This window comes from Anopheles darlingi, chromosome X (genome assembly GCF_943734745.1).
Source record: "Anopheles darlingi chromosome X, idAnoDarlMG_H_01, whole genome shotgun sequence".
Taxonomy (NCBI): domain Eukaryota; kingdom Metazoa; phylum Arthropoda; class Insecta; order Diptera; family Culicidae; genus Anopheles; species Anopheles darlingi.
Genome location: NC_064873.1, coordinates 9,539,256 through 9,557,917, shown reverse-complemented (window position 1 = coordinate 9,557,917; position 18,662 = coordinate 9,539,256). Strand labels below are relative to the sequence as shown.

Below are 18,662 nucleotides of genomic sequence, written 5' to 3'. Positions count from 1 at the left end.
CAGCAGGGCAGACTTGCAGGCTAGCAGGTTTGGAGCTTTCGATCAGCTAGCAATGCACGTGCACTTTGATTGATGATGCCACCCCCTGCGCTTGCTTGAAAGGTTGATTGTACGCGCGGTACGTTGACCCGATGCCTGGTGAATTTCGTGGGGGCGACCAGGAGGCTTCGACCGTGCTTGCCACCGAGCTTCCTCGAGCAGCGATTCAGCAGATCAGGCTGTATGAAATGCGGTAAGCGGGATAAGAAAAATAAGTAAGTTAACCATTCACGGTGATCACACAGCGCCATTGTACACAATCTCCTATCCCAACCAACACTTACCCGCTGCTCTACCAATTATTAACAGCCAAATAGCAGGTCGACGGGGTGCGATCTACACTTGTGGAGGAGAAAAAAGGAGATTGGATTATTGGAAAAGTGACTCGAGGCTCTAGGCTATGAGTAAGGAAGCATAATGTGCCCTCCGCCGGGGTGTAAAAAAACGAACAGAATACCAAATAGCGAGGAAGACACCTAGGACAGCCGAAATTTTAGAATCCTACCAAGAGCTCATCAGTTCTTAATGCATTTCGCACACACCACACCAACCAACCGCTTCGTCGTAAAAGTCTTTCTTCTGCGCTCTCGCTGGCTTATTGTTTTGATCATACACACGCACACATGCAACAACTACTTCTGGCCTGTGCATGTGTGTTGGTGTGACTCATCCTATCTGTTTTTCTACTTTTTTTTTCTTTTTTTCTCTCTTTCAGTTATTATCCCCCTTATTTTATTAACTGACTCCGAGAACACCGCTGAATCGGTATGGTAATCGGAAAAGCACTGATTGCTTTGATTGCAAGCTTTGATTTAGAAAGCTAAGATGTTACTGCTGTTTACGGAGAAACAAAACCCAAATAAAAAGATAGCCCCCCCGCCCCCCACACCCTGCCCTCTACAAAGCCCCTCAACCCCTTACAAACCGTGTGCTGGTTACGGGCCATGAACGGCAACACTGTCATGGGCAATGAGCTCATCTAGAGCATCCTCACATTTTGCGCATATATTCCTTCCTCTCGTGTGAGTGAAATAGCTGTATACAAATACATCTTTTTTCCCTTTTTCCTGTCTACACACGCCAGAATACCGGGTAAGGAATGAGATTTATGAAAAGCAACTATGGCCACTTACTACGCCAGAATGCACGACCATCCACGGTAAACTCCTATCCAGCGCCTCTATGTCACTCTAGAGACGCGCGTAAGATATTGCAATAATATAGTCTGCTACGCCACACCGCGGATACACCACGAAACGACACAAGCGCCCTCCAGGCAGGGAACATACACTTTTTCACTCTCCTACCGACCACATGCGCTGTTAAGCACTGTGCTGGGTATCGCAAAGTAGAGCAACGTTTTTCTTCACCAGCCCATGCTACAGTTTTCCGTTCACAAAACACAGAAATATATAATTTGCTGGCACGAGGACACCACGCGCAGTACGGGTTCTCACCACCTCGGTTCCTCACTAGCTGGATGCGTGATGGCGCATATCATCGTTGTCGCAAGTGCAAGTTTACACGACGGACGACGTGAGGATGACAGATACACTAAAGCCTACCACACATATCACGCGTTACTTGCGGCAGATGCGGCAACTGCGGACTTCTTTCTGGCTTGTCCCCGAATGCAAAATGAATGCAACCGTCTCTATTATTACTATCTATTATTACAAAACTAGCTATACGGCCCGGTTACAGAATAGAGTATGAAACATTAATTTGTTTAAATGTGTTATTTCCTTGCTGCCCTTCATGCCCTTCCATGCCTTTCCATGCCATTCTAGCGCTTTCCATGTTTTCCCGTTTATGATTTGTTTTCTAAAGTCCAACCCCAGAAACCATGGAACTCACGATTCCGTATGCTCACTGTAGGAGTGAGCGCGACATCCGATGAAACAGCGCTATGCGAAAGCGCCATTTGCAGAATTGTGTGTGAGCGCGAACGAGATGGCTGATGAGACGGCAATACTTTCGGCCACGTTCATCAGCGCCATGACGATTGCGCTTGAAATCGTGCCGAACTTTGTTCGAATCTGGATGCGACACCGTGATTTGATCCCCATTGGCAGAAAGGTATGCAACCGGGTCGCTAACGCTTAAGCGACCCGCCGGCAGAACAATTTCCGGTGACCCGGTTGCATACATTTTGTCAATGGGGTCATCAGTAAAATAGTTAGTTCAATGTGTTGCGTGTTAGAAATTTCCATCCCCAGTCCTATCATCTCCTTAACATCATTCCACTTCATACACATTCATTCACCCACATCCATACACAACGCAGAAAAACATTACCCGATAAATCACAACCTACGACGATGACGGCAGAGCGAGCTAGAACGGGGAGGGAATGAGACAGACAGAAGATCGTCGGTCCGAAATTTCGGCGGTCGACTTTTTTTCGTTTTTTAAGAAAACTTTTGGCCCCGCCTTAAAAGCTCTCCAGAAGTTCATCCGTTTACGTTTAGTTTCATGGGTTCAAAAGTAGTCCAATATCAAACTCTCAGTTGTCCAACATCACATGTCAAACTGCTTCAATATCGAACATCAGAGGTTTTCTGTGATATCCGATATTGGTCAAGTTTTTTTTTTTTCAAAATCACTCAATTTGGTTTCCGGAGTATAGATCACAAGTCGGCCGCGAGTAACGCGTGCTGTGTGTGGCAGGCTTCAAGGCTGCCACACATAGGATGCGGCACTTGCGTTTACACCGGTCACCGCCACAAGCAAGCCTAGCATTTGAGTGCAGTGTTGTGCAAATATTTATTATAAAACCTGTGGTACAAGATCCTTAAATCTCGTGTAAACTGTAGCGTAATGCTCAAAAAGCTTACGCTTTTGGCATTTCATTTTGAATTTAGGTTACAGTTTTTGTCTATCCCGTCTTAAGCGACTGCTATACGAGAGCGTAATTGTCACGCCGCTCGGTTTACGCTCCTTTTAGCACCGGCTTATGGATTTTGGTCTCTCCGCGATAATCGCGCTGTCGTATAGCGTGCGCATTATGTGGAAAATTTTGGATCCAGTGTGCCAGGACCTTTAGTTTGTTTCCATTATTTTTCTAATTAACATTTCGACCCAAAGTGTGAAGACTTACCTGTTACTATTGTTTACTTCATTAACTAATTAATGTTCCTGCTGTGCGTCACACCCAGGGATTATCACAAATTTAATATTTACAAAGTATACATAATTAATCGTGGAAGAGTAAAAACATCAAGTTTTTTTTTAATGTTACATTTCTTCTGAGTTCATTGTTCTTTCTAACAATTGTTCGTGACTTTTCGCAGGTATACCATCAGAGAAAGAGATGGAAAGAAGAAATCTAAAGGAATGGGAGGGGGACGAGGGGTTCCATGTACCAATCTTGTGTAGTGAAGAAGTGGAGGCTTTTCTTATTTTCATATCACTAAATCTATCTTCTATGCCCTTCATTTTCTTGTCATACCACTATAATTAAATTTGTGTATATTTCTATTTATCCGAATTGAATTCTGGCATTGCCGATTTCAGTTTGGCAGAGTACATGTTTGAACATTTACAGCGATTTCACTTGGTTTTTCCTTTTTGCTTTGTCTGGATGTGTAGATTTCGAAGGATCTTTCTTCTTTTGAGAATTATTTTGAATACTCTCTTCATGTCCTAGGAGGTATCGTACAACAGCACCATCATTTGGTGATTTCGTGCCCGACTCTCAGCCCACGAAAACCCTTGCAACACTTGTGTAGTTCGACAACAGTTTTGTAAGAGCTCAACATTTGGCAAATAAAGTCAATTTTCGCAAATAAATAAAATCATTTTCGTCTACTTTCTTATTGTAAATGTTATTGGTAATTTACATGTCCTCTTTTATTGTAAACGGTTTTGTATAAATTATAAGAACTGGATATGCGTGCGCGAACACGCCTGCACATGCCGTTAGTACCAAGTATACCCAAGAATACACGCATCGACATTCGATCAAGCAAATAAAATGCTAAAATGCTTATTACACTTACTACCGATGGGATATTATGTTTTGCTGTGTAATGTTCTATTTTTCTATCTCTTTCTTTCTTCTTCGCTATCCCTATCCATCTATCTCTATCTATCTCCTGCTCTCTTGTGTTTCTTAATCTATTGAGTGCATTCTCAATCACTCGCCATAGGAGCAAGAGGGGTAGTACACGGTTGGTGCGAATGTGTGTATTTTTATTTTAGGTCATGTACATAGCCCTTGCATACCGTTTCTGTTTGCCATCTATCGAAAAAAAGAAAAGGTGCAAAGCTTCGCACAGCAGACGGTTGTACTTACTGGGTGAAGTTTAAACCTCTTCTATTAAACATATGCAGATCGGTCTCCATGTGGCATATCTAACCTAACCATATTCACTAACCTAATCTGGTGATTTTGAAGAATGAGTTATGCTTATGCTTCTTTTTTTAAACGGGCTAACTTCACTAAAAATGTATTCCATTTTAAAACCATTAACAGGTCCTGCCCTAGATGTTTGTGTCGCACTTTGCTACGTGCAGCAGTCAATAGATCAATTCTATCGATACAATCAAATTGCCACATTTCACACATTCTCGTAATACCCTCCCCCCGCAGCGACGTCCCTGCCTTTTTACCTTAATTGTATAGTTTAATGCAGATGCATATTTAAAAAAATCAAAATCATAAAATAGTATTTCACACAGACCGTTAACTACTACTACTCAACAGAGCGTGTGGTGTGGTGGAATGAGTGGTGGATGGGTTCAAGAGAGAGTCCTTCATAATGCTAACGATGATAGCATCTTTTACTATATTCCAACAATATAACTCACACCTCACTAAAACACACCGCAAACCCTAGTCTGTTAGTCTAACTAGCTATTAGTTAGGGTTTATGGCTATCCTTTGTTTAACTATTCGCTAGCTGATTTAGTCACAGATCTTAGTATGGTCTGTGTTGCCCTCTTATATCGCCACAAACAAAAGCAAACAGATATGGCAATTATATGCATCCAGATTATATCTGAGTTCAGAACGGCTAAGAAGGGCGGTTTGTGTGAAGGATAAACTGGCAAACCCACATCACACTATCGGGCTTTTTTACACTTAAATAATTGTATGGTTCGCTCGTCGATCGTTGCACGCCTTATCACTTACTTATCGGCAAGTAAGTAAATAATTGTGTTGTTCTACGACTTTTGCTTTCAGAGGCTGCTGCCTTCGAAACATGAGCTGCTCGTTCGCTGGACCAACACCACGATGTTTTTTTTTTAAATAAGGCGAATGATGCAAGGTTCTGTTAGAAATAGAAAGATCTGTGCCAACGTATTCTTTCCTCCATGCTTCTTGTCTACACCACAGGCTAAGATCTGGCGTAGGATCTGTTCAATAATAGAGTGCAACCATATTAGCTCCTTTTTCTACACTCACAAAGAGCTGTCTGTCTCAATCGATGAATCCTATCATTTTTACTTCATATACTACGTGCTCGGTTCATTTGAGCCCGCCCGACTTTGAGATAACAGAGAACAGCATAACCTTAACGCCCAACCTTCTGTTCATCGTAAGCCGGGACAGCTTTTATTTTCAGTGTACACTGTTTAGTAAGGTATCATCATATTAGAACATACGAATAACATATTCTTTTTATGCTTCTTTTAATTTAATTTCACGACACATTTGTAAGACAATCTCTTCAGAGTAGCGGAAAATCTGTGTTTTGTTGTTTTGCTTCTTCTTTATTTCTTTTCGAGGAGTTAATTCTCTGTAGGGGGATTCCATGAGTCGTAGCATGCCGCAAACTCCTAAAATTTCTTACATTTATTCGAATTTATTCCTAATGAAAGCTCCGCGATCAGGATGCATGAGCAGCGTGCCGTAAGGGAAGGGTGTGGCTAGGCTTATCCCCTTTCTTTTTTTCTTCTTTGATTCTCTCGCTTTGCATCCTCCACATCAAAACTTCCTACTTTTCACCCTTACGTGTTTCATTCCTTCATACAGAGATACTCAACTCTTACGTTGAGTCTTCATTATCAACTTTGTCGGCCGATATCTGGCGTTCTGACAGTTCGAATTTGTTTTAACTAATCAGAGAAACTAATTTTTTTGGCTGAAAGTTGTGATCAATTTGATGATGTGGGTGTAATATTATAATACATTTCAACCAAATTGAAGCAAAAAATATCGACATATGGCTTTTGTTTTGACAAATTGCTACGGCGATCAAAACCCCATAACGTTTTTTAATGCCTCTTGACTCCAAACTTCAAACTAGGCGACTAATTAAAATACTCGAAATATTGTTCGAACGCCCGACAAATTTGATAATGTAGATAAGGGGTTAGCTTTTATGTGTTGGGCAAAAGTAAAGCAATACCTAAAATCAAATGAAGAAACGATAGAAGTAAAGCATATACCTCCCTCATTCACTGCTGAGTTACTGAATTAATTTCAAATTTGAATTTTACATGTACATTTCAATTTTCTCACCCCAGCCTTACTCCCCCTAAAGGTTCCAAGTGACTGTCAACTGTAAACTGCCAATGGCTTAGTACTAACTGTTGTTTGATGCCTTGCAATTTGTTATTCCTGCTTTGCGCTGAAACACGAATGCTAGATTGCTTTGCAACTGAATGGCGAACTATAGTTAAATGGCCGTAATGCTGGCCGGCTGCCGGTAAATGGTCTTTTTTTATCATATGCCTATTTGCAATGTAGGGCGAGCCCTCGTCGTTAGGAAGGCGAGGGATCCTAGTTGGTAGAGTGTGATTGGGATAGCGGCCTCTGTGGAGGTCGGATTTGCCCAACAAGCCCTCCCTATCAATGCCTTAGGCCCACTGCTGTATATGGTCCTTCATTGGCCATATAACTGGCATTTCAATTCAGTAAAAAATGTGGTTTGAGGCAATCATCAGCTCACAGTGAAAGGGGAAAATCTATAATTTACTTTTATAATATTTTTTTTACAAAATCTGATTGAATGAGAACTTAAAAATTCACTGATATTTATTCCATTAAACAGACCTGCCGAAATACTCAAAACGGGACTCGTCGTGTTATTTTAGGCGCTTAGATTTCTCTGAGGAATGCGCCGAAAACTAACAGATGTCACAATAAAGGGAGATATCCAACGAGATACCAAGTAGACTACACACACTTAAACGTGTAAGAGTTTTATAGTGAATTCTACATCCCTCCCCTCTTATTAATTCGCTTTCACTTTCGAACCTTCTTTGGAGCACTCTTTTTCTACTAAAAAGACTGACTACCATTACCTTGCAGGTTTTAGAGTAAAAACAAACGACCCTTAGACGAAAGGTACAAGGAGGGCCACGGCTGTAACCTGCTCTTCACTTAGTTGTACCATATCCTGAACTATTATGCCGCTTGAAGGTAGCAACGGTAGAGGCTATTACATCAATCTGAATTAAGGGAGAAGGATGAGCATATGGTTGACCGAGCCGGTGCGAGTGACTGCCTTAGTGATTGTTTGCCTTATAGCAAATCATATAGGCTAACCTTTGCAATGCGCTCACAGGCGCATATATGTGTCGGTGTGATTTCGTGTCGTGTGTGTGTGAGTGCATTATGCATTCTTAACTATATCCAGCAACCGTTAACATCTGAATGATAACTCATTGCACCTCACATAAGACCATAAGCTTAATAATCCAAGTACCTTATCAAGAATCATAAGACGTATCTTATGCATCGACTGCAAAAAGCAACTAAAAATGGGATGAAGGGGATCTGGGTTTAAACTGAAAGATATTATGTTTTTCGTTTCGAACTACATTATCGAAAGCCTTGTGTTTCCCTATTGGCGTTAGGTCGCGATTTTTGACCATTTCCAATCCAGGGTGTGCCTTTTCGCATAAATGAACAAGAGAAGATGAACCACATATTATGAGGTTTGTAGATCTGCTGGGCACTATTTGGAAATGGATCAGCTGAAACATATGTTTCAAACTACACGCCGGAACCTAACTAGAAACGCGAATATGGATGTGCTGAGACAACCATTGCCATTATTTTCTGCGGGCGGTTTCTGTGCAACTAACTCAACGTATTTTCGCAACCATCGACCGGACCACGATGAATGGACGTCAGTTACATCTTCTGACGCTTATTGTTTGGCTCGTATTCATCGCTTTCATATTCGAGCTGCTCGTCCTCTTCGAAGACTTCTGGAGGTGGTGGCTGGTGGTGTTCGGCGCTAGCGTAAGCGGTGTATTGATTCTGATACGAGGATTGCTGAGGCCCTGTGAGTTACGTATGACAAAGATTCAATTCAATTAGGCTGCATAGGCTAACCGATAATGAATTCAAAAGGTACCTTCATGATTGTTTGTCACAACATATCCGCTGGTGTTATTCTGACCCGGCGAACCAGGTGCCGACAAGAGAAGCTCCTCGTTAATCGGCGAACCTTCGCGCGAATTGTCCGTGTAATTAGGTGAAACAGGTGCCGATCTGGGCATACCGAAAGGTGTACGGAAACACTGAGATCCCCGTTGGCGTCGCTTCCGGTAGCTTTGATCAATAAGCTTCAGTTCACTCGATGGATCTATCCGCCAAAAACTACCCTTGCCTGGTTCATCTTGCGACCGTGGTACCTTGATGAAGTAACTGCAATCAAAGATAATCGAATAGAAAGAATTAAACAATGTAGTTTTGATATAAATTGTGGCATGCCCCGCTTACCGATTGAGGCTAAGGTTGTGTCGAATCGAGTTCTGCCATCCTTTGTTCGCACCGGTTCTGTAGTATGGATAGTTTTTCGATATGAAGGAATAGATTCCAGACAGTGTTAGCTGTTTTTCAGGTGACGCAGAGATGGCTTGCACGATTAACTGCGCGTAACTATACGGCGGCTTGTCACTTTCCAGCGATTGTGTAGCAGGGGCTTGAAATTCCTAAACACAACAAACAATCATTATGAATTGGAGCACTGGAAGATCTGGGCTTAAGCTATGAGTTCAAGTTAAAAACACCTACCGAATAGTTGTTATTGTTGGTAGCACTGTTGGCAACAGCGTGGCTACTACTACTGCTACTGTTGTTATGGTGATGCTGGTGGTGATGATGATGATGACTGTTATTATATTGGGCAAAGTCGTGCACATTTTGCCGCGGACTAGTAGGACAGCTGTTGGCTGCGCTGATCGTACCCGTGGGTGACGGATAACCGCTGCCGATACCACCGCCCCCTACGGCAGCACCACCGTGCAATTCACGGCCACTGCCACCACCACCACGGGCCTGACCACGAACCGATATGTCGCCCAGCAAAGCGGTATTCGAACGTTCGCCGACATTTCCCTGCTCCGAGGGAATCGAAATTTTCAACGGAGCGTAGATTACACTGCAAGGGGGCGATTTGTTGTCAGACATTCTTAGGTTACCGCTGCTGCTTGAGCCGGAAGTCAATGACGGGCTAGTCAAATTTTGCAATGGAATACCGGCCAACGGACTACCGACGGCACCCGTACCAAGCTTGACTGGTATGTGTTCGCTCAGATCAATCATGATTCCATTGTTGGCCTGGTCAATCAGGTTCTCAAACTGAATCTTAATGTTTGTGCTGGGAAATCGGATACTGCATCTACAACAGAGAAACGAAACGGATTAAAGATCATTTTCTGATAAATTCATCCTACGCAAAACAACTTACAGTTTGGGTAGTTTGTATGGTTCGCCACTCTTCCGATGAAAAATGTTGTCGATGAAGACACCGTTCTTGCTAAGGCAGAACAGGGTAAATTCGTCGTTCATATCGTGCTGAATGATGAAATGCTTCCGTGAAACGAAGCTGTTCTTGCCAACGTGGAAGTCAACCATCGACTTGGAAGAATTACGGCCCACCTCGATCACGTCCTCGCTGATCAGCAACATATTGTCCTTGCTGATCAGACGGCCGATGAAGTTATGGTAGTTCGTTGCAGTATTATTGCCGCTGCTTCCCATGGAGCTTCCGGCGACGGAACCACCAGCTGCAGCAAGCGCTGCCGACGAACCTAAGCCACTTCCTCCGCCCGCACCAACCACAGACAGTTTGCTGCTAGCAGAAGTGCTCGATCCATTACTCATCTTCACTGATCCACATCCCGACGGTGTGGGCGATGGGGAGGACACCGGTGAGGAAGACTGGTGCGATGTCGAATAACGACGACCGGGAAGGTTTGCGCTTCCTCCATTGTTACTACTACTGCTGTTCGTGATGATCGGTAGCTGGTAGTTGATCGTGGTTATATGTTGCGTTCCAGGCGAACCCTCATTCGGATCCGCGATGCTGCTGTTGTCCTGCTTGACCACAGTGACATCGCAAGCACCACGTGATGGTGGTAAGCATTCCTGTGCTGCACCCGACATGGTGCAGACTGTGAGGGTAAATGCACGACGACTTAAAAGGCGTTTGATGAGGATCTACAGCAACGAAGACGGATCCAGTAAACTTGAACCGTCCAAGATTTGGTTTGCTGACACACTGGTTTGAGCGCTGATTCTGTTTTTCAGCTTACGTTCTAATGTTCAACAAGTTTTCCAAAGCACGTGCGCCTTACTACCAACACGTTTAAAGGTACTGTAAACTACCAACCGATGTAACTGTTTACAAATTTTTAAATAATGAAACACACATTAAAATCAGTTCATGCAAGCAAAAATCACAAACTACGGCTGTTGCAGCACAAGATTCTTCGTCGCGTAGTTAAAAAAAAAACACTTTCTGTAAACTATACGAGCAACATCCACCGATAATGGCTTGTAAAACTCAGATTTGGTTGTTTAAGCGTTTGCACTTTTGAACTGCTCGGTATTCCACTCAACTAGAAAAGTAAAAAGAGAAAGGTCGGGTTATTGAAGGATCGATTTTGTTTCTGTTTGAAGATAAAGTTCAGATGAATAAATTGGTATATCTTTCTACGGCAATGGGCTGCTTATTTTTCGCTGGGGCTCTTAATCAAAAAGGAAAAAAATCATAACATCACAATCAAGGATGCAGCCGGTATTGCGTTATCGACATTCAGAAGACAATGGAGTCAACATTTTATGATTTTGGCACACCTCTACAAAATTCGTCAAATGTAAACAATTCATTTTACTACAGACGGACTTTCAAAGACAACAAAGAGTTTTAAAGTGGACAATAGAGATAAGACGCAATTTTGTTTCACTACCGGCGATCAGTACCGTCGAGTATGGTGTAGAGAATCATCCAAAATCATAACAACATGGGGCGTACTAGAGCATCAGCGCAAACGAGAGCTACTCTAGCTGAACGATGATATATCTGTTCGCTTCTTCGCGTCGGCGCGAATGTTGTCACTGCAGGAATGCGAAATGGTATCGGGACGTTCAATGATTTCGTTCCGACTTCATCCGAAACGTGACCAATTTTTTAATAACACAACGAACGAATACCATCCATCAAAATAGCCCTTCGACAGCACCAACCAAATTTACAGATTTGTTGTTAAACGTTTGTTTGATTTGCTGTCTTTATCAAAATGCATCTCGATACTATGTAGCAAAATTGAGCGTTTTCAATAAAACAAAAAATTGTTTATGCCGTGTCGAAACATCGTATACTGTGTCAAGACACTGGGTATCCTGGCGCTGGGCAGCAATGAGGCAATAAGCTACTAATAACTTTAATGTCTATGGGCTACCGAACGAGTTCGTGATCCAAAAATGTTCGTATGATAGTTCTCCAACGAACACAACTGTGCTGATAATACTTTTTAACATGCGCACTGTATCATCGCGTTTAAAAATAAGTCAAAAGGTAAATAAACGTACACCGAAATTGAAAACGGCGTGTGTATTGTAGCTCCACAGCAGTGCTGTAGAGACAAATGCACCGGCGTTCCAAACATGTTCAGCAGGAAGATATGTAAATGGGCGCTCCATTTGTGACCAACATTGCACATTAGACGGAAAGGCAAACGTTCGTAATCTTGAACGAAGTAGCATTGGACGCAGTTCGCATCGGCATCAACGAATGGACACGACTCTCCGTTCATGGGGGTTTTCATGCGTTTTGCATGTTCTCAACCGGTGCCGTGCGGTGAACATTTCACCCATCTCCATCCGAACTAACACGCCTTGTTACAATTGCATTTGACATGCTGATAGTAGCAGCCACCGATAACCGATGGGGCAAACTGGAGCAACCTTAAGCCCTTTTACTGCCGTAGGAGCCACACGTGATCACTAGATGGCGGTGCCACAACACACCGCGGCCTCCGGTGTGGTTCGTCCCTATTCCCATCGAACGGGCACGGATCGTTCACAGAAGGGGAAACAGGTGCCATTTCCAACGGTTTCGAGCTGCAAGTAAAATAATAATCACAAAAAATAAAAACCCATCCTCCATCCAACAACAGCGTCTCTATCTATTTAACTTCAGCATCACGCTATCGATACAGCAATCTCACAGAGAAATTGCCCAACGATGGTGTACAATCACACGCGTAAACACACACAATGCACACAGACGCGCAATAAGGTGCTGTGATGCTGGCACTTCGTCGTGTTCGCGCTCTTCTTCGCGAGGCAAAACAAGCCGCACAAACACGGCAGGCTGTCGACAAAGTGCATAAACAATAGGCTTTGTTGCTGGTTTCACAAGTTCAGCTAAGTGATGTTTACCGTTTGTGCTGTGTGGTAGTGTTCTAGGGAAGCATGCGCTGGTCGTCGTCACCATAAAAAAAAAACCCTTCGGCATCCATAAACGACACCTATACACGGGCACCGCGCATAGCAATATACGGATGGTACGAAGGGGGGAAGGTGGAGGGGGGGGGGGGTGAAAATCGTTTAACCATACGAAAATATACACTACACCATACACTCACGCACGCACACATACACATACAGAAGCACAACGGTGGTCACATATGTATCAGGGCGCTGTGGATTTTCTGGTGGTGCGCTGGGCAAAAGCATGAGAAAATCGGGGAGAATGGTAGGATGTTTTTTTTTCTTCTTCTTTTTGCTGTTTCGCCGCCGCCACCATTTTCACTTGTAGAATTTACCATCGCTTGGTAGGCATGGCGAGGGTAACTGCGGAACAGAACCGACAGAACACAAACCGCGTGCTCTGCGTTTACACTCACCCCGGGGGGAAGGGCAAGCAGAAACGCAGCGGAGACGGCGGAAGGGATCTGATGGAAATTGATGATCGTTTCGCTTCTTTTCCCTTTTTCCGTCTTGCGTTTTTTACGCACCAGCCAATTTTCATAAACCGCAGCTTTTCGTGGTGCTGCGCCTCGGCCACTACGTCTTAGCTAAAACAGACAAAAGAAAACGGTATGGTTGTACACTTTGTTTTGTTGTTGTTTTTGTTGTTGTTGTTATTGTTTTTTGAATGCTCCTGGTCCACACCCGATGTATGGCTGCGCAGGGCAGGGGAAACGAATTGTACAAATTGTGATAGGACTCGCCACACACAGCGCAACGCAACCGGAATCTCTGCTTACATCACAAGTAAACTAAAACATGAGACAGCCGCCTCACCTACCCCCCTCTTTTTCAACCACCACGTCTTTGCCGGTGCGAAGATGAGAATCGATTAAATTCTAGGCCCTTCCCGGGATCGATGCTACACGAGACCCGGTTGCACATCGAGTGGGCACAACAACGCGCGGATAAGCCGCTTATTCCAGACGGAGAACCGCGTAATACAATTTGTGTCGAGTCTGCCTGCTGTTATTCTCTAGGGAGCAGCCGGTGATGGCGATGATAATGATAATGATCCGCACCGCACCATCGTCGCCGTCCTCGTCACACTGACACACCGGGTGCGTAAGACATTCGACGAACATGAACTCACACCTCAGCGGCGCTCTCTCACGTACACACCAAACACATACAAACGCACGCACGCACGCACACCGACTCAACTGCCGATGTGTGATTAAAAGGAGAAAGGGTTGGTGGGTGAGGTGGGGGGGGGGTGGAGGGAGGCGGTTGTGCTTGCAGCGTCGTCCAGGCAGCGCGTTCTAGACACACAGCGCCATTTTCCAGCATGAGCAATTGCGAGAGAAAAAAACGAACGATCTATTGCAAACTAGGCGATGGATTCGAGGAGGAGGAGGAGGAGGAGGAGGAGGAGGAGGAGGAGGAGGAGGGGAAGAGGGGATCGGCTGGCTCTTTGCTCAGGGCAGCAGGCTGTACTCTGTTGCTGCCTGCAGAGAAAAATGGCTGAAGTCCGGGAATTCCGATCACGCGGCACCGCCACTGACGGCCACATATATCGCTGGGGAACGCGCTCGGCGCTGGCCAACAAAACAGCAGCAGCAGTTTTTGGGATGTTGTTTTGTCGATTGATGATTGTCGTTGGCAATCGGTCGTCGCCGCGCTGGCCTTCTCGGTCTGTATTCTCTTGCGCACCCAAACCTACCACACCTTATTTATGACCGATAGAGGTCTCTGCTGCTGCAGGCACTTCTCTTCGCTCAATGCCACTGCTTGGGTGACAACACAAGCACGCCAAACACAGGCCGCCGAGCAGCCGAGCGAGTACGCACCTCGAGTGATTGAGGGAGATAGAGCGAGGGAGCGAGAGACACATACGGGGAAAGAGGAGGGATAGCTTTCTGCTGAACAGAACACATCAATTTCAACCGAGAGTGAGAGAGAAGGAAAAGAAAAAGAGAGAAGAGAGAGAGATAAGAAGAGACAGATGCTACGGAGGCGCTTGCGCGAGAAAGAGAAAATCATAAAGGGAGAGAGAGAGAGAGACAGAGGGAAGGGATACAGATATCAGGTTGAAATTGAATTGATTGAAGAAAACAAGCGGCGCGCGGAAAGAGGAGTCACACAAACATCAAACAGCCTCAAGTAGAAAAACGTTGTAGCCAACCAGCAGACGCAGCGTCGAAGCAAAGCGCAAGCACACAACGCACATGCACAGGCCCACATTAGGCACAGGAACTATTACGCACCGCACCGAAAAACCCACTTCCTCCGAGAGGCACACCACGTTGTTGCGCGCGTACTTACTGGCACACCGTATATATACATATACACAAACACATGCACGCGCGCCTATGACCATCGGGTGTTTGCTAGAGTACAGAGTTATACACAGCAAAAGCTGACAGCAACCTAGCTGCTTGCTTGTGCGTATCCGCAACCGATGCCCAACGAAGCACAAGTAAGCACCAACACCAGGGGAACGGCCGCCTCTACCCCGGCACTGAGCAGCAGCGACAGCAGAAATGGCCAGGAGACGGGCTCATCGTTCGGGCTGCGGGAGGAAAGGGACGGCTAGCGGTTTTGCCAGCAGCAGCGCAATGATGAACAACAACATCCCCTACCCATAGAGCGTCTGCTAGACGAAACTCTGTGAAATACTGTGTGTGTGTATGTGTGTGTGTGTGTAAGGCTGGACGAATGAGACAGAGAGACAGACAGATGCACAGCCAGCCATCATGTTTTGGTGGGTGGATGGTTCGGTGGGTGGCAAGCAGCACTCTCTCTCTCTCTCTCTCTCTCTTTCTCTCTTATCCTCTACGTTCCAGTGGCGCAGCACATCGAGAAGTGTGAGAAGGAACACAGCACATGAAAGAAAAAAGTAGTAAAAAAAACACAGAAGCGACGAAGCGAAAGAGACAGAGATAGCAACAACACCAAAGGAAAACAGAGTGCGAGCGCGCGCGCCAGTGTCCTCATCCCCGGCTGGACTGCTGTTTGTTGTTTCTGTTGTTTTGTTCTTGATGATTTTGTTTATATTTTTATCATACTCCCCCTCCCCCCTTTCGCTGTCCCACACAAGCCGTTGGCTTGTTTGACTTTTTTTCCAATTCAACTTCCACCTCACCGGTAACGGGAGCAGGGAGACCCCCCCCCCCCTGGTACCAGCCAGCCAGCGCCACTTGCTGACACAAGCGCTGGGGAGCGGAGGCAACCATGGGGGGGGGGGGGAGGGAATGAAATCACCCGACACGCACGGTGCTAGGAGTGGCCGGAAATGCAAAAATAGCAATCAAATGGCGAATTGGGACAGATAGTGCGGAGCGGGTTTTTTTTATTGTTTTTGTTGTTGACAGTATCCATATTAAGGAGCTCCACTATCCCAGCTGCAGGCAGGATATCCTGCGCGATCAACTACTAGTTGGCGGCGTATCAGGGATAATGTCGATTGGCCAATCGGTTCCTTACATTATGGCCGATATTTTAGCATTCTTTACTGCGAGAGACCAGGCGCCGATCCAGTGTCCACGAAATGAACACTTATTCCAAAGAAAATACACATTTCCTCCCAAAAGGATGTTTGACTCTAGCCTCTTTTAAAAAAATCGCCGTTAGCACTGTTACCAAGCGAAAATAACCAATTACTCTCCCCGTGCCTGGTCAATATGTAACGTCTTTTCCGCAGAATAGAAAATGGTCTGGCTTAAAAATGGACAGAAACACGTTTGATGCTTGAGCAGAAAGTGAGTAACGCCAGAGAACGCACCGCTCACAGGTAAGGGTCTTGGATAACAGGGGATAAAAAACGACTGACATAAGGTTAGGCCTACGCTGCATTTTGCCGAGAATTCGAATTGGATGGACGGTAACAGAATCATGTCGCCAAGTCAGTAGCGTCATTGCTAACGTATGTAGCACAGCGAGCCGAGGTCGTTGTTGTTTTGAAAACCGCCGACGAAGGGTGGAAGGGGGAGAGGCGAGGCGGTGCCTATCGCTCTTATGCTGATTTAGCGATCCAATAAAATTCATGTTCGCCTCATTTCTAGTTTGTTTTCTTTTTTTTTCCTCCCTTTTTCTTTTAAATGCCGGCACGCCGGTTGCGTGTTGCCGGTTTTTGGCCGACGACAACACATACTTCATCTATTTAACACACACACACACACACACACACACACACACACACACACACACACACAGCCTGGCTCCCTTTTGTGATTCTCCTCCTCCTCCTCCTCCTCTTCCGGACAATCTTTTGAAAATCACAATACTACAGTAGTGCTGCGTAGAACCACCAGCACAAGGCCTTGCGGCTCGAAACTCACCTTTCTAGCAGGCCCACCAGCGCAGCGGAGAGCTAAATTGAGCATCTCTCAAATACCAATTCAGTGTTGTGCAGCAGCATAGCGCGCTTGGCAGACACACGACCACAATACACACCACCAACCGACAACCCGCTCCCGCACCAAAACGCTCTCATCGCGGCACGCGAGCGGCTGTCCGCGGTAGGGAAAAAGGAAGCTTGCCAGACGGTGAAATAATAATAATAATAACAATAATAATATTGAAAAATAAGAAAGCAAAAAAATCGATGATAATTTTCACGAGACCGCGGACTTCCTCTCTTTCGCAGCTGTGCGTGAGTGCGTGCGAGAGACAACGGTGGCCAAAACCACACCATCGGCAGCTGGCTAGATTTGGCAGCAGCCGGAACGATAGCAGAACGAGGCGCTGTTTTGGGTTCCGAACCAACGCGCGTTGTTGCTGGGGTTGCATCCGGCATTCTTATATCACATCTTCTCGTCGCACAGCACCGCCGCTAGGGGGAGCGCGGCGCTGTCGGTTGCGTGAGCGGCCGTGAGGCGCGCGACAAACACACGCACGCGGCGGCCATGCATGCGCCGAAAACGTTCCGGCACCGGCTGCGGCACCCAGTAGGCCGCGGTGCGGTCGCCCGGTGCGTTGGCTTAAGCTCAAAACGGCGCTATTGAGACGATGGTGGGCTGCTCACCTCGTGCGCGTTTCGCTCCTGGGTCGCAGGAGGCTGTGTTACCCACCTCACCACTACACCTGCAATGCACGCGCCCTCCATGACCGCCATCTTGCATTTGTTCGCCGTAACCGTGCCGCTTCTCTAAATTCCTTGCAAGGTGGTGCAAGGGACGTTGGTTGGTCGGTTGTATGTTCCAATTTCTACGCAATAAGGTCCTTTATTATCCTATTCTTCCGGTTGCAATTGAATGCAATTAATTGGCACCTTCCGGTTAAATGGGACAAACCTTCAGGAGTCTAGAAGGAGAAACCAGAAAACCATTCACACACACAGGCGGTGTGCGATTCACGGATCTTATGTTTTGCACACCGCTTTTCGTATCCCCTCTTGCGCACACACACTCACACACACACGACCGACACAAATCCCTTTTGCAACGCACGCGCACGCGCGCCCGGACACCCGTGTTCAAATCCCTGAACCCCGGACCGGGTTTCGAATCCGCTTGGGGTCCTCTCGCCCCCCCCCCCCACCACCCTTTGTCTCCTACCATCACCTACCGGTGGTCGGCTGCTGCTTGCTGCTGCTCGAAGGGGTTTTGCAAGCCACTCACACGGTTCCGCCCCGCCGGGAACCTGGCGCTACCGCGTTGTTGTTGCTGCGTGAAAATGCGATTTGTCTCCTCTCTCTACACCTAACCCTTACCGAAGTTCAAGTAAAAATCAATCGCGTTTTTGCGGTGCTGCTGGCCGTTAGCTGCATAACAAACTCGCACTCACTCACTCGAAACTAGCGCGGTGCCGAAGAAAGAACAATGTAAACAATATCACGACCCAGACACCCGACAATTGAGGGACGAAATATTAGAAAAATAAGACCCGAGTCTCTGTGAAAACACGAGCCAACAAACAACGAAGAAGAAGAGACTGCCCATGCAGCAACAGCATGGTCGCC

The 18,662-nt window shown here is 45.9% G+C and overlaps 2 protein-coding genes across 11 annotated transcripts in view; both read right to left on the bottom strand.

Annotated features, from left to right (window-relative positions):
* The window catches only part of LOC125954649 (probable E3 ubiquitin-protein ligase makorin-1), a 7,853-nt gene extending 6,317 nt beyond the window's left edge, over positions 1 to 1,536 (bottom strand). Inside the window, exons 1-3 of one of the 4 annotated variants that reach the window (XM_049685130.1) lie at positions 1,173 to 1,536; positions 324 to 380; positions 1 to 218 (exon numbers count right to left, since the gene is read on the bottom strand). The exon at positions 1 to 218 is cut by the window's left edge and continues 1,110 nt beyond it. The gene's annotated coding sequence lies outside the window, so the exon portion shown is untranslated. The other 3 variants (XM_049685120.1, XM_049685147.1, XM_049685139.1) reach the window with 3 other exon arrangements.
* Positions 1,537 to 3,241: 1,705 nt separating this feature from the next.
* Positions 3,242 to 18,559, bottom strand: LOC125953679 (forkhead box protein K1-like). Of its 7 annotated transcripts, none has more exons than XM_049683414.1 (6): positions 18,414 to 18,559; positions 9,693 to 10,845; positions 9,017 to 9,623; positions 8,723 to 8,934; positions 8,355 to 8,647; positions 3,242 to 8,280 (listed from the first exon to the last, which is right to left on the bottom strand). In XM_049683414.1, exons 2-6 carry the CDS (start codon positions 10,388 to 10,390, stop codon positions 8,129 to 8,131), a joined length of 1,962 nt encoding a protein of 653 aa, XP_049539371.1. In that variant the 5' UTR covers positions 10,391 to 10,845; positions 18,414 to 18,559; the 3' UTR covers positions 3,242 to 8,128. The 7 variants fall into 7 exon arrangements, with proteins under 7 accessions (XP_049539371.1, XP_049539346.1, XP_049539389.1 ...); XM_049683389.1 differs by having other exon boundaries at positions 18,269 to 18,550; XM_049683432.1 differs by lacking the exon at positions 18,414 to 18,559 and adding an exon at positions 14,968 to 15,208.
* Positions 18,560 to 18,662: the final 103 nt, after the last annotated feature.

Coding starts and splice junctions, on each gene's coding strand:
- LOC125953679 (XM_049683414.1), bottom strand. CDS start 10,390: ATGTCGGGTGCAGCACAGGAATGCTTACCACCATCACGTGGTGCTTGC. Junction 9,624..9,692: donor CCATACAAACTACCCAAACT/GTAAGTTGTTTT, acceptor TCTCTGTTGTAG/ATGCAGTATCCGATTTCCCA. Junction 8,648..8,722: donor CACAACCTTAGCCTCAATCG/GTAAGCGGGGCA, acceptor CTTTGATTGCAG/TTACTTCATCAAGGTACCAC.